The 15925-nt window shown below is 46.1% G+C and overlaps 1 protein-coding gene across 10 annotated transcripts in view; it reads right to left on the minus strand.

The window, feature by feature from the left end:
- Positions 1-21: 21 nt before the first annotated feature.
- Positions 22-15925, minus strand: part of camk2b1 (calcium/calmodulin-dependent protein kinase (CaM kinase) II beta 1) — a 53684-nt gene continuing 37780 nt past the window's right edge. For all 10 annotated transcript variants that reach the window (XM_079751042.1, XM_079751047.1, XM_079751049.1 and 7 more), the window contains 5 exons: positions 12292-12340; positions 5088-5163; positions 4903-4997; positions 4309-4542; positions 22-3822 (listed from right to left, as the gene is read on the minus strand). In XM_079751042.1, the coding sequence (XP_079607168.1) occupies positions 4310-4542; positions 4903-4997; positions 5088-5163; positions 12292-12340 (453 nt within the window). In that variant the 3' untranslated portion in view covers positions 22-3822; position 4309. The remainder of the gene's footprint in view (positions 3823-4308; positions 4543-4902; positions 4998-5087; positions 5164-12291; positions 12341-15925) is intronic.

Raw genomic sequence — 15925 nt, forward strand, 5'->3', positions numbered from 1 at the left:
GTTTATTGATAACACTTTTAACACATTGTCTTGAAGTAAGAGAAATACGTGAAGCACGTTAAGAGAACAGAGCAATAATCCAGAGAATCTGAGACCTAGAGGACCACTAGTAGATTTAACACTGAAGAAGAAAATCAAACCGACATGGAAAAAGAAAGAAAAGACAATGGAGGAACTATAGGAGCCGTGATCTGCGGATCGATGGCCGACTATGGATTGGAACGGAAAAAAACACCGGGAGAGATCTGGGGAAACCCTATACGAGGAAACTAGCCTCTGTATTGTCAGTGCAACTGGCATAGGTCGCTGGGGAGAGAGAGAGAGAGAGAGAGAGCAGGAGGGAGGGCGATGACCATGGTCTTGGAGCGATAGCACTTTCCCTCACTTTGTAGAAAGACCTTCTGCCTTTACTGTATCATCATACTCTGGGTACATCTAGTGCAAAGGGGGAAACAGCTTAATGTATTCCCTACATCTTTAACTGCAAAATATACAACAAAATAGATAAAATGTTTTTTTTAATCTTTCCTGATTTCTCCTTTCTGCCTTATTGAGTTATATACTGGAAGTAAGTAAAGGGATGCTGAATGGAAAAATACATGATTTTTTTAAAATTATTTTGATGAATGTTATCCTTGGTAATTTGACATATGAATAGCGTCTTGCACATTGTAAGCAGTGGATTCGATGTAAGTGCCATGAATCAGGGATAGTTAAAAGTGACCCTCTGATCCTTTTAAGAAAAGACAGACCGTTTGCACCGACAACACAGGGCCCTAATAGAAAAGCATGCTAAATGATCATCTGTTACATCACAGTCATCCTCAAAGTCATCCTTAGTGCCTATGTCATTAATATAATCCTCCATAACATCAATATCATCTTCATTATATCATCTTGAGACAAAAATAGCTATATGCACTTAAAAAGCTCAGAAAATATATAGAGAAAGGTTAAGTATAACAGCATTCAGTAGAAAATAGACCAAATGAAAAAGGGAAAAGCCAAAAAACATGTGTTCCATTGACGGTCATGCCATGTCAACAAAATACCAGCTACAGTGCTGTTATATTCAGTGTGCAGTTGTGTATACTGTGTACTGCCTCGTTTTAAACATGGATATCCTATTATACTGATCACCAAGGCTTGTTATCACACTAAGAAAAGAAAAGAACAACACCTTTATAATGTACATGCTGCTTGTTCTACATTTTTGGAGGGGGTCGGTTAGGAGTCGAGGCCTGTTCACACGCTAACATGGACACAAGAACGCCTTTCAAACACACAACCATTGACCATGGAATCAGGAACCAGGCTCCACCCAAAAAGCTCCACGGCGTGTGACGTCACACAACTATTTGCACAGCACAATAGATTGTTACCCAGCATCCACAACAGGTCAAACCTCATTGGGGCTTGAAAATTGTGCATTATGTTAAGATTGTGAAACAAGTCATTTAGAAATCAACGACAGAAGAAGGGAAAAAAAAAGTGCCCATGGTGGTCAGCTCGATGAAGGTCAAGTCAACTCAAAACTTTGACTGTTTATACACAGAGCTAAGTCCCTTTTTGTTCAATTTCAAACAGTAATTGCACGATCAGAAGTAAAACTAAACAGAAAAAAATAAAATAAAAAAAGAATTTGCTCGAATAAATAAATAAATAAACAAAAATAAATACAAACCTGAGGTCTTACCGCCAAAAGAAACCGCCTGTGCTGCATCGTGGACTGTCCTACACAAGTTTTCTTTAAGTCCTTTCCACCAATAGTTACCACCAAGACACAGCACAGTGCCAGTTGCACATGGTCAATCCACCAAGCCCTCTGATTGGCTAGCAGGTCTGTCAATCTCTATATAGCACCCTTGCCACAAGTGAGAACATAAAAGGAGCAAAAAGAAAAGCTAAAAAAACGGCTCAAAGAGCATTTCATTAAAAATGTATGACGACAAAAATGTATGAAAAAAATTTAAATCATTAGGATAGTAAGTCAGTAGGGCGATGGCAGAGGCCTGATGTGTCCTCGGAAATAAAGCCTTCCACTTCTAACTTCTATTCTCGCAAAACACACACACACACACACACACACACACACCCACACACACACACACACACACACACACTTTACCTGCTGTGAAGGATGCACGCACTAAGACAGACACTTACCCTCTTCTGCACTAGGTCATGGCAGCGGTAGCAAAACCTTTCCACTCACACAGTTCCCATCATGTTCTTGGAGGAAAAATAAAAACTGTCATCACCAACTTTTCAAGATAATAATAATAATCCAGAATGTCTCTCAGCACCAGTTATTGCACCATTCGCCTGTGAACTTGGTATATGTGTGCGAGAATATTTTCTGATCCTCGCTGGGACAGCCAGCTGGCAGTGCGTTTTTCCAGTGACATAAATAATGTGCTAAAGCTATTTAAATGCTCTATCTAGGTCGGCGAAAGCGTTCACTGTAAAACGCTATCAGAGAGTATCAGTGGGGATGTTAAGGCGAGGCTACGATATGTACTCGCAGCCGAATAGGTTTGAAACATATTCAACTTTCAGATTCTACCACAACAGTGCTAATGGATATTTTCTGATCACTGGGCTTCTCTTGAGACGCTGTTCCGCACACAAAACAATAATGTTGTTAAAACTTAAATAACGAAGGCCTAACCCATCGCCCCTCATGTTCTACGTAAATTTTTTTCACAATTCAACTGGGAAGACGCCAGACTTCGCTAGACCCGTCTTTAGCAGCTGACATTGCAACAAAAACATTAGATCCTTAAACCAAACTATTATAAGTACAATAACTTTAATACGAAAACCAGAGACGCAAGCTGTCCAATCTCTCCTGCACACACACTGGACACCCATCACGAACCCCTTCCAAAAAGAACAAAAAGGTTTAATTGAACACGAGTACGATAATATAGGCTACTTACGAGAAGCAATTTACAAAAAAAGTCCATATCAATTGTCCACTTAATAGCCACAATATAAAACAGCCACTATGAATACTGAGAGAGAAAAACATGCTTTCTTATAAAGATAGAGAAAGAAAAAAAACAAAGATAATATTAAAATCTAGAAACCACTGGCATCAGGAAATCTGAATTATACAAATTACATATACAATTGCAATTGTGTGATGATAATAATATTAATCAGTTATAATATGAATAATACATAATGATAATATATTTGACTTAAAACTTTACATATTTTATTTCCAGTGCAGTGTTTATGTCACAAATGTGTTATGTCATTCACAAGGGAGCAACACAGGGGTTGGCATGGTAACATAGGAGGAGGGGAATGGGAGACCATATCTGGAAACGCACACCAAGATCACTTTTTTTTCTTTAATCCCCCCCCCCCCCCCCACCATCCTTCCAATGCCTCTCTGTCTGGAGTCAGTTTGAGAGGCACAGTATGGTAGTTACCTGGACACCAGAGAAGTGGTGGTTGCTGTTGGTGATGGTGGGCTGGTGCAGTGCAGGGGATTCACACAAGGGGGCAGTATCAGTAAAAGAAAAAGAGAAACGCCTGTGGGGGAGGCAGAGGGTGGAGTCGGGGATGGAATCCAGGTGTGTGTTTTTTCCGTGGTGTTCCAGGAGGCAGAGCCACACATCTCCCTCCTCTTCCTCCCTATGGCACTGGACATTTTCTTCCATCCGGTCAGCCTCGTCTCTCGCTCTCTCTTTTTCTCACTCGCTTGCTCTCTCTCTCCCACTCTCGCTATCTCTCTCTCTCCCACTCTCTCTCTCTCTCTCTCTCTCTCCAGAAACACACCTCTGGGCGTCCGAGGTGGCGCTTGGACCCCTGCGAGAGATGACATGGTCGGACGTCACAAGTACAGAAATACACACCCCAGATTTCTCAGCCTTATCTTTTTTACCATGCAGACCTGTCATCACGGTAGGAGGCTCTGTCTAAACTATAGCTTAATGTAAGATACATGAAGGGTAACAAGACTAGGGTATTATTTGTTTATTTTAGCCTTGTTTAACCCTTCTGAAAATAAAATACACCCACATAACCACAAACAATATGTACCAACCCCCAAAAAATTATCCATGGCGTTTGAATAAATTGCGCCAATTTTGCGTAAGGTGCTCTTTGTTGATATACTGCTTTCTTTTTTTGTTGTCTTACTGTATATCATACAATGTCAATCGCTGTTTCAAATTACCCAGGCTATACATCCGACCTTGTGGGGGGTTTTTTTTCTCCAAAAATTGTAATCAGTTGCATTCGAAGCAGAACCCGTGCTGTTGACACTGCAGTCGAATCCCCCTCTGTGCGTACCTCACTGGAGCGGGGCGGCGGGCGCGCCCGAGCAGTGGAAGTGCACATTCTGCCACCGGCTCTCGCGGCGGTGCCACACGCGTGTCTCCTCCGACTGGCTGGAGCGCGGCCGGCCCTGGCCATCCACGTACTGGGTGAGGCGGATGTAGGCGATACAGGCCGCGTCCTCGCCGATCAGGTGCACGTGGGGGTTGAGGATGGTGGTATGGATGGGCTTACTGTTCTTGGCCAGGACTAAAGGGTGGTGGTGGTGGGAAATAAGGAGCCATTTTAACTACATTTAATACAAATTATTATTTAATTACTAATGTAAGGGGAGGAAAGATTTGCGTAGCACAGAGCAGCCACGTCGAGTGTTGATTTATTACAATTTCGCGCCTAAATTATTTTAGTAATATGTTTTTTCTTTTCTTTACTCGGGTCTTTTTGGATAAAAGGAAATTTGATGCACCAAACAAGCGGTGTAATTAAGTATGAAACAAGTAAAAAATGTATGAGAGCAAAACAAGCTTGACGGATATGTATATTTATATTCAAAAATAAGGAGAGAAACACTGACCTTAACTGAAATAAAAAGGAAAGATTTCAACTTACGGTTCTCAAAGTAGAATCTCTGGAAATCCATGCCCTCTACAAGGTTCCCCAGGGCCTCTGGTTCGAACGAGGTCAGCCCGGGATCACAGATCTTACTGGGGTTCAAAGGTACAGTCAGGCCTCTAGACACCAGCAGGGGAAAAAGCTGCTCTATCCCATCATAGTGAAAAACCACACTGACTCACGCGTATGCTTCAAAGTCACCATTATTGACCGCCTCTATGAGTTGCTCCGTGATCTTGATGATTTCTTGCTTGCGTGCTGCGTTAAAAAAATAACAGGTTATCAGAATCATAACGTCGAGGAAAATAGAAAAAGCGGAACATCCGAAAACGGAAAGCGACAGCATTGCACGTTATAGCTTCATTAAATATGATTAGGTAGTAGATTAGAAATGCAATGCCTCTTGTTTGACAAGACATGTACTCATAAAGTGCACTATGCAAACCCAATATGCTTTTCTTTTAATATTGAAAAAGCGATAATTTCATGCACTATTGACCTTAACCTTTAGGATCGTTATTAGACAATATTGGAATTGTTTTTTTCTCACAATTGAATAAGAAGGACGGCAAAGCACAGCAAGGTTTCATTAAAGAAAATCCTGTTTGACTACTAATGAGCCAGCAACCCAGCCAGCATACAAATAACAAAATCTCGGGCAGCCTAAAACCATGTGTTGCATCCCATGCTAAACTTGATTCAAGGAACCTGAGCAACCCCATGTTCCAACCTGAAGCAGAATCAAACCAATTCACTTAATCTAAATATTACTGCCAATGGTCACGATACAGCGAGAACAAACACACAACCTCACATTCCACCATTCCATGCTGTCAGTCATTCATTTTTATCATCTCTGCACACATGTGCCCACTCACACAAATACAAACACACACACACACACACACACACACACACACACACACACACACACACACACACACACACACAGTATGCATTATCAGTATTATATACACACTCCAAGCTAAAATAGAAAGCCATGTCAAGTGGCATCCATGGTGGCGTCTGAGAGTGAGTCACACAAACACACACACGTACGCAGAGAAAGAGTGACACACACAGAACGAGCCATTATCTACACACCAGCACCCCGGAATACAGAGCAGTTCCCCCCCTCTCTCCCTGTTTGGGGGCGAGCGAGGGCCAGAGGAGGGTGGGAGGGGGGGTTGAAGCGGGGGGGGGGGGGGAGGGAGGGGAGTCTGTGCTCCATACTCACTCTGGGAGGAGGAAAGGGAGGGGCTGGGTGGGGAGCGCGAGGGAGGTGGCGAGGTGGCGTGGGCGGGAGCCGCGGCGGGCCTGGGGGGCGGAGCCTCCGCCTCAGGAGCAGCGGGGGGAGGGGCCGGGGCCGGCACCCTGCGCACGCTACTCACCAGGTCTGTGAGCCGTGACACTGGGGTGGGGGAGGGAGGGAGGGAGGGAGGGAGGGAGGGAGAGAGGGAGAGAGGGTAGAGAGGAGAGGAAGGGAAGGAGGGAGGAGAGGAGAGGAGAGGAGGGAGGGAGGGAGGTATGGAGAGAGGGAGGGAGGGTAGAGAGGAGAGGAAGGGAGGGAGGGAGGAGAGGAGAGGAGAGGAGAGGAGGGAGGGAGGGAGGGAGGGATGGAGAGAGGGAGGGAGGGTGGAGAGGAGAGGAAGGGAGGGAGGGTGGAGAGTAGAGGAAGGGAGGGAGGGAGGAGAGGAGAGGAGGGAGGGAAAGAGGGAGGGAGGAGAGGAGAGGAAGGGATGGAGGGAAGAGAGGAGAGGAGGGAGGGAGGGAGGGAGGAGAGGAGGGAGGGAAGGAGGGAGGGAGGAAAGGAGGGTCGAGGAAGGGAGGGAGGGAGGAGAGGAGAGGAGGGAGGGAGGGAGGAGAGGAGAGGAGAGGAGGGAGGGAAGGAGGGAGGGTCGAGGAAGGGAGGGAGGGAGGAGAGGAGGGGTGAGGAAGGGAGGGATGAAGGGATGGATGGATGGGATGGAGGGGTGAAGGTGGATAGAAGGAAAATAAAAGAACAAAATAGAAAGGAGGAAAACAATGGGAGGAAGCAACAGCGGAGATTAGAATGAGAGAAACTATGCAGAGAAAGACAGAAGCTGACGCCTGGTGGAAACGTAAATGACAGAAGAAGAAAGATGCACATGGGCGGCTCAAGCTGGATTCCTATTCGTTGAGTTGTTCATGAAGTGTGTGGCCATATCATTTAAAGACGCCGGCAGTTAGAGGCCTAATAGATTACATATATTAAGGGCCAAGGCACGGGGGGGGGGGGGGGGGGGGGGCGGCTTGCTATCACAGCCTGTAATTACAGTCATCTCTCCTCCTCCTCCTAGGCCCTGGGGCTACTCACTCTGCATGGGGACTGCGGGGGCGTGGGGCTGGGCGGTGAGGGAGGGCGGAGCGCCGGGCCCCCCTTCCCCTTCGGACACTGGACCTGGGGCCTTACGCACAGAGCCAAGGAGGTCAGCAAACTTTGTGACCGCTGACGGTCAGGTCGGTGGAGGTGATGAACCGGGGGGGACAGGACGACAACGTGGGAGACAACACATACACCAGACGTGAGGCGGGAGGGCCGGTGGCAGCGGTGGAACCGAGGCGGCTGAGCAGCACTTATGTACTTGAGGCGTGAAGGGGTTGGGAAAACTTTGGATTATTTCTGAGCACGCGGTTAACGGCGACGTCTGCCTGAAGGGCATCGCTCCGGCTGAAAACCAAAATAAACACTCTCCGGGCCTGACTCATGCCATCGCCGGCGCTAGAGGTGATAGGCGAACAACACGATGCCCACACATGGGGGGAATATAAAAGGAGACACACTGACACACATGGATGGTGATGGCTGCAGTGTTAAGGGATCCTTCCACATCTGCTCGGAAGAGGTTTGCGGGTGGCGCGTTGTATTCACGGCTGAAGCAGGATGAGTCAGATCAACGTATGATATGGGGGGTAAGGGTGGTAGTGAGGGAATTGGTTAAAAAATCGGGAGTTCACAATGCAGCATGGTAAGCAGCACAAAGATCAGAGAGAGTAAATACCACCCGTTGAAAACTTCTCACCACCAGCTGCGGATCTCAGATGTTAGTATGAGGGAGTCCAGTCTTTGTGAGGCTTGCAAGGGAGTATGTCAGGGGTGTAGGAATGCTTGTGAGTAGTGGGAGCAACTGAGGCAGTGAGTGAGCAAGTATGTGAGTGAGAGTGAGAGAGAAAAGAGACAGAGTTGCGTGTGAGGGAGTGCGTGTGTGTGTTTGTGTGCGTGTGCGTGGATGTGTGTATGCATGCGTGTGTGTGACGGCCTCACTATTAAAGGGTGGGGGTGGGGTCATGTGACTTACAGTAGGCAGCAGGTGAGGGGCCCTGAGAGGATTCTGGCTGGGAGCTGGTGCTTGTCTTGCTCTTAACTGGACTGTTCTCTATACTCTTCCCTGACATCACAGGCATGAATGTGGTGTACACACACACACAGACACACACACACACACACACACACACAGAATAAGAAGACATACACAAATGTCAACCCAACACAAAAGCAACACATAGACACAGAGCAGAGTTTGGAACAGAGAGGAAAAGAAAATGAATCATGGAATAAACAAACGTACAAACATTGGTTGCAGATGAACCTTATCACCTCCTCCTCTCTTATCTTCCACCACTCCACATACTCCATACAGAAATAAATCATCAAACCAAATAATCCACCGCCCTGCCTCTTAGGCTCTGTAACCCTAGACTGCATATCTGCCCATTGTTCCCTGCCTCCCTACAGACTCCCTGGTGCCTGTTCAGTGTCGCTGTCCGGTGTTGCTACTGAAATGTCAATATGGTGAGTGAACAGAAGCCAGTGAGAGTGAACAGTTAGTAGTGAGAATCACCGAGGAGGGGAAGCGACTTCCCAAGGCGCTTGTGAAACACACCGACGGATATCAGATATAAAACCAAGACAAGGAAACACAAAACAAAAGCAGCAGCGCTACAAAGCATGGAGAGCGGGTCTCCACTGAAGTGCCACGCGGTAGCTCCCATCCAAGCACGCCACTCAACGCACAGTCCCCCAACCCCGAGACAAGAAACAAGAAACGAGCAAGCCGGCAACCCCGCGGGCGCAGTCGTTATTACCGTACACCAGAAAAAAAAAAAATTGGTAAGCCCAAACAATCAAAAACATCCCGCGCTTCGGAACGGGGCAAAAAAAAGGCAGCGAAAAAGCAGTGAGATCCCCACGACCGACGACGCCTCTCTGTTTAAAAACGTATGGAGAGCGACAGAAAGCAAAAAAAAGTCCCGGGGTCCTGTGATCAATCAGCCCCCCAGCAGTAGCTTGGATTACCGCTCAGCTGTTCAGGCTCCCACACACACATGACATCCCCGGGACCCTACCGGGAGCCCCCATCCCAGCTCCGCCCCCCCCCCCCGTCGCCCACCCTCTCTGCTCCCACCTGGAGTGTTGTGTGGGGGGTTGAGGTACTGCTACAGCAATGGACTGGTCACCCCCTCTCTGTGAGAGGGGTGGGGGGGGGTTCTACGGCCAACATTGTCCCCTGGGGTGCGCGTGCTAGCCAGGTGGCTCTGTGCCTCCGGCTCCTCTATGGGCACGCCGGATCTATTTCCTGTCGCCAGCGCTAAATATAGATGACCCGACAGCAGCCGCCTCCCGGCCTCCATTTTGACACAAACCGCGTGCGTGCATACGTGCACATGCTCGCATGTGCGCACACGCACGTTTGTGCTTGCACACACACACAAACCCACGCACACACACCAAACAATACAACTTACACATTAACACATACACATCTGTTCTCTCACACACAAACACACAATATATTAAATTAGTTAAGATGCACGTTATATTATAACTGACTACTAACACACACACTAACACAAACAATATACAACACACTTTAAGACAAAAACAAACAAACATGCTCATAATAAGTACCATTGCCCTCTCCTTTTTAATGAGCAGTAGACAGACAGAGAGCAATTTATCCTAAAAAGCAAATTTAAGCGTTGAGTGTTGAGTTCGAGGTGCTAGTTCGAGGTGGTGATAGCGGTGATACTGGTGTGTGTGTGTGTGTGTGTGTGTGTGTGTGTGTGTGTGTGTGTGTGTGTGTGTGTGTGTGTGTGTGTGTGTGTAGGGTCGGCTACAGCCCACCCAGTGAGGGTAGAGCAGGACGGTGGTGGGCAGACAGTAGAACCTGGCCGGTGTTAGGTGACTGGAATCTCAGCTTAACAAATGACTCCATAGCTATTTGTGTGTGTGTGTGTGTGTGTGTGTGTGTGTGTGTGTGTGTGTGTGTGTGTGTGTGTGTGTGTGTGTGTGTGTGTGTGTGTGTGTGTGTGTGTAGGGATTTACAGACACATACAAATGACCCTGCATGGTCTCTCTTGGTCGCTCTCCCTCACAGACACCGAAGCCCTTATGAAAACACTCACGGTGATCTATACGACATGGTAGTCCTTTTTTGGGAACTGACATGCGCACACGGAAGCACACACACACTCAATCACAGTCGGAGACATAGACAGAGGCAGCCACACAGACGCATAAGCGCACACAAACACACACACACACACAAAGACAGAGACAGAGGGAGCCAAACAGACGCATGAACACACATACTCCCACACACACTCGCAAACAGAGACAGACACACACAGTGGTGCATCAACCACATTCACACAGACTCTGTATGTACACACACACACATACCACAACTCTACAAGTGAACATCACAGGTATGTCTGGATTTAAGAGGTGTGTGAGCGTTAGTCAAGAGCTTTAGCCCACACTTTTCGAGGTAAGAGTTGAAAGCCAGTGCAGCACTTAATTCTTTTCTGGCAGTAGACAGACGCAATACCGTTGGTCGCCACATGGGGTCAGTAAGAGCACACATGTTGATAGACTACCTAAATGCCATCTAACTACCCTAGTACATGCTTAGAAATTAACTCATAACAAATATTGTCCTATTATCGACTAAAAACATCCCATGCTCCCCATATCATTAACCTTGGAAATACATAAGCATGCCTATTCCAGATAAATAACTTGTGAGATGATAGACATTATACATTGGTTTCCGTTTTACGCTTTGTGGAAATGCCTGCCAAATAGATTTGAACCAATTGTGAAACCCTGGGCCAATACCGATACCAATGTTTATAACAATCAGGCCGACAGCCAATGCCGATGTTTTATTTGTATTTCTTTAGTTATTATATATTCCCCATTTTGTGTTCCCTGGCAGAGAAGCTAAATTTTTTATTATAAATACATTATTGAACAGTTTGAAGTCTTTTAGCCCTTCATCAAATATTGCATGAGCACAGATTCAATCCTAGAATTTGATAAAACCTTTAATATAACCTTCTTTCATGAGAAACATTATTTTTGTGAATAACTTTCAAAACCAATGCGACACAACAACAGATGAACATCGGCCACTGCCATCAGTGAATGTCATCTTAATTGTCAAAAGCCCAATGGCAGGTTGATAAAGCGTCATAGAAACCAACAACGATAGAAAAGCCCTGTGAGAATAAAGCAGAGAACACAGAGATCCTCAGCGTACAAACAGAGGTGATTTCCTCCCAAGGTTTAATTGAAGGGAACCCGACCCAGCCTCACATCATTAAGGCAGCTGACATATGCGTCCAGCTCGCCATTTTCTACGCGTGCATTTGATCTAACAGCTGTGTGTAATTAAAAGGTCTGTAAGCATCCTTGACACGAAAACAAACGGGGGCCTGTTGCAGAACAAACGACCCTTCTTCCCTGCAGCCATACTGCAACAAACACAGGTTTAGCACATCAACGTGAGTCAGATTCATTGATATGCACCAGCATAGAGAATAGTAGCCAAGCAACTGCCGTCGCACGCATTGAAGAGACTACTTTAGAAACAGGGGAACGACGGTAGTTTGTTGCTAAACAAGACACTTTGTGGTGAGCCTTAATTTCCTGTTTGGATCGGTAAAGTTCATCTCATCTAAAAAGGTCCATATTGTGCCGATTGGGCCGTACATTGTAAATTGAAGTTGTGTGTATTTACATAGCATATGTATAACAATGTCTTAAAAATATAAAAATTCACAAAAAGATATTAAACAAACGGAAATAGCTGTAGTATTTTGATACAAGCTTGGTTATAGTAGTTAAACAGTATTGTATTGTTTATCATTGCGAAGTTTCCAAGTCACAGTGTGGAATTCAATCGATTTAAAACAAGTGAACATCTGGTGTGATTGGATATGCACAGGTTATCGGTGGAGGCAAACAACATTCACATCCCCACTGTGGGTGAGGTGAATTACAGCTGCTTTTAGCTGGCCATTGAGAGGCATCGCATTCTAATGCTACCACCTGGTGAAAGTCTGTCTCCCCACTCCTACCTTTCACATCGTCATCTTCAACAGTGGTGTTGCTGCTGTCAGACGATTCCTAGAGAGTGAGAGAAAGGGAGAGGGAGAGAAAGAGAGCGAGGGAGAGAGAGACACAGTCAGTTTGAGTTTTAGATGTTGCCATTGATTGGAGCGAAATGGGCTACTTTGGGTGCCACCGGAGTTGTGAGTCAGAGCGTTAGAGAGTTTCATAAAAAAGGATAACGGGAAGTCTGTTTGAGTCATCGGGTCATAAAACTTCATTTTCATGAACCCATTCTGCCTGCAGCAGGGCAAATGAGGGGCAGTTCGTCCTTCAGATGAACAGGGTTAGAGGAGATGAACGGTTGCCTAGGCAGCAAACCAAACACAATACAGAACCGAAACGACACAACGAAGCACCGGTGACTGTCACAAACACAGATCCAAAATGGACAAAACAAGATTCACAAATGTAATTCATCACTTACAAATAAAGGTTAAATATTTATATGAAAATATGTAAATCTAAATACATATTTCGATTTACATATATTTACAATATTGATTGTACAAATTACCTATTTTTACATACAGCTTAGAAATTTGTGAATGATGAATTCATACACCAATTTGTACGTTGTGTATAACCCCACAACCCTCCACACATCGTACAGGAGAACAAGCCACACACTGCTCCCTATCTCCCTTTCCCCAACTTTACCTGCAAGCCCAGTTATCCTGTACACATTCAACAGCCGCTGCGCTTTTTTTTTATTTCCCCGTCCTTGGCCTCAAATGATTTTCGATGTCTATGTCAATGGGCCAGGCGTTTTACTAGTTCACATTTGTAGGAGATCACGAAACTCTGTTCCCTCTCTTCACTTACGGTTTACCTCTCCCTCTGGTTCCCTTCCTCCCACGGCTCATGTCTGCTGCTTAGACTTGATGGAAGGCCTATGGCACGCTTCCACCCACTTAACATCCCGCGCATCTGGAATGTCTTCCAGATGCTGATGGTTAATCAGCTCTCTCTCCCTCTCCATCTCTCCCTTCCTCTCTCTTTCCCTTCCTCTCTCCCTCTCTCTCTCTCTCAGCCGTGGGTCTAGCCCACTGTGTCTCTGGCTGTCTCTCTGCAACATTTAGCCAGGAGAGCTCTCTGATTGCCAATTAGTGGGCCTAATGGTCTTAAATCCCCACTGCTAAGAGAAAGGCGTGTAGAGACAGCATCTGACCTCATTATATACTTCCGAGAGTTTGGTTCAGACAGATGGATAAGCACATAGATTGATATACACATGTTTATACAATCTGCGTACATTAGCATCGCTGAATACAGAAGAGCCATGCATTAAACTCGGAGAAGTACCCAATAGTCTGTAAAGAAGTGTGCCAGTTTGTTAAGGTCTTGTTAAAGGGGACATATTATACCACCAGGTGTGAGTGTGATTAGCCTTACAAACCGTTTCGAAAATCTGCCCCATATGACATCACTAGTGGGCGTGTCCACCTAGATCTGTGCTGGATAGATCAGTCTACCAGCATACCCAGTGGACTGAAGTAAACGTTGCTCATCTATCCAGCACAGATCTAGGTGGACACGCCCACTAGTGATGTCATATGGGGCAGATTTTCGAAACGGCTTGTAAGGCTAATCACACTCACACCTGGTGGTATAATATGTCCCCTTTAAGCTATACTCAAGTTACTTTCTGCAGACGCACGCACCCACTGATTAAAGCAGCTTAAAGCACAGACGCACACATACACGCACACACACACACACACACACACACACACACACACACACACACACACACACACACACACACACACACACACACACACACACACACACACACACACACACACACACACACACAAACACAGAAACACACGCAAAATTCCGTCCAAAACTACAAAATATATACATAGATAAAAACGAAGATACTGGATACTCTCATGCAAACAAATCCTACATTGAGGCAAACCTAAATAGAACATGCACACTCCGCACACCAACAAATGCATATACATCACACCGTCGAGCCCATAAAGCTCACACACCCACCAGGAGGATGCCATTTGTAGATGCCATCTCTAGTGCACTTTTTATACTTCTCCTTGGTCTCACTCCAAATAAAAGAAGGTGAAGAAGAACTAAGCCCCTCTAGGTGACGTAGTTCCCCTACGTCTACTTCACATGACGTAGCCGTCCCCCCTCCAACACACCAAGTGAGTACAATGCACACGGTGCACGCCAAAACACACACGCCCACACGCCAAACACACTCATTAGCAAACAGATGTGCCGTGAGTTCAAACGATGGTATGAAACCAGTGGAAGGAGATGGAGGAGGAGGAGGAGGAGGAGGAGGAGGTCAGGACAGGGGAAGGGGGGTGACATATGTACCTTTTTCCCATCCATTGGGTTATGGATGACAGTAGTCTGTGGCTCCTAAAGAGAGAGAGGAGGTGGAGAGTGGGAGGAGACAGTGAGAGAGAAGTAGGGGAGGTGGGAGTTGACGACATTAGGATAAAAAAAGGGGTAAGAGGGGTAGAGGGCAGTGTGAAATATATGATATACGAGAGAGAGAGAGAGAGAGAGAGAGAGAGAGAGAGAGAGAGAGAGAGAGAGAGAGAGAGAGAGAGAGAGAGAGAGAGAGAGAGAAAGAGGGAGCAACAGGGAGAGGGGGAGAGAAAGAATAAGAGAAATTGATCGAGGGAGAGTTGAGGGACAGAGATAGAGATAGAGAGAGAGCAGTATAAATGTTGGATGGGAAAAGAGAGAGAAAGACAAGGGAGAGGTAGTTAAGTCTGGCGTAGGAGTGATGTGAGATCCTTGCTGAGGAGTGGGTGGATAAGCTGAACACTGTAATTTGGTGTCAGGTTTTTTTTCTTTTTTTTAACGCACACACACACACAGACACACACATCAAACTAACGCTCAAACACATCCTTACGCACAGAAGAAACACAAAGGCTATAAATTGCGATGTGCCCAAAGCCCATCAGTTCAAACACACACATTACCACATATACACAAACGAGAGAGAGAGAGAGAGAGAGAGAGAGAGAGAGAGAGAGAGAGAGCGAGAGAGAGGGAGAGAGAGAACAAGAGACAACGAGAGAGAGAACGAGAGAGAGAAAGAGAGAGAAAACAAGAGAGACAGAGAACAAGAACGAGAGAGAGAGAGAGAACTTTTATCTGGGGTGATACACACAAAAATTGCAATACACACACAACCCCTAGGCTAGACATGGGCACCTCAAAATCAATACACATATGGAGGAGAGAAACATGAAGGAGTATGTGGCATCTCTGTCGGCCCTCATCGCGGCAAAGCTGCCCGGCCATTTCCACATGCAGTCCCCCATCTACAGCATGATGGGAACAGCTGACATGTTCATCAAACAAACAAACAAGCAGAGGGGAAGCAGAGACAAAGGAAAGCCCATCCAATATTCATGAACATACAAATGCAGACAGAGAAAAGCGGCCACAACGCAATAACGAGTGCCACAGAGTGACGCACGAGGAACCCGTGCCAGCAAGGGACCCAGTCGGCTCGCACAGCCACCGTCTCAGAGACAGTTCAAACCGGGGGCCCGGTTCATGGTAAGAGTCCATATTATATTTTCTTGTTTTTTCTGATTCATTATAATA

Source organism: Pollachius pollachius (assembly GCF_949987615.1).
Source record: "Pollachius pollachius genome assembly, chromosome: 1".
NCBI lineage: Eukaryota > Metazoa > Chordata > Actinopteri > Gadiformes > Gadidae > Pollachius > Pollachius pollachius.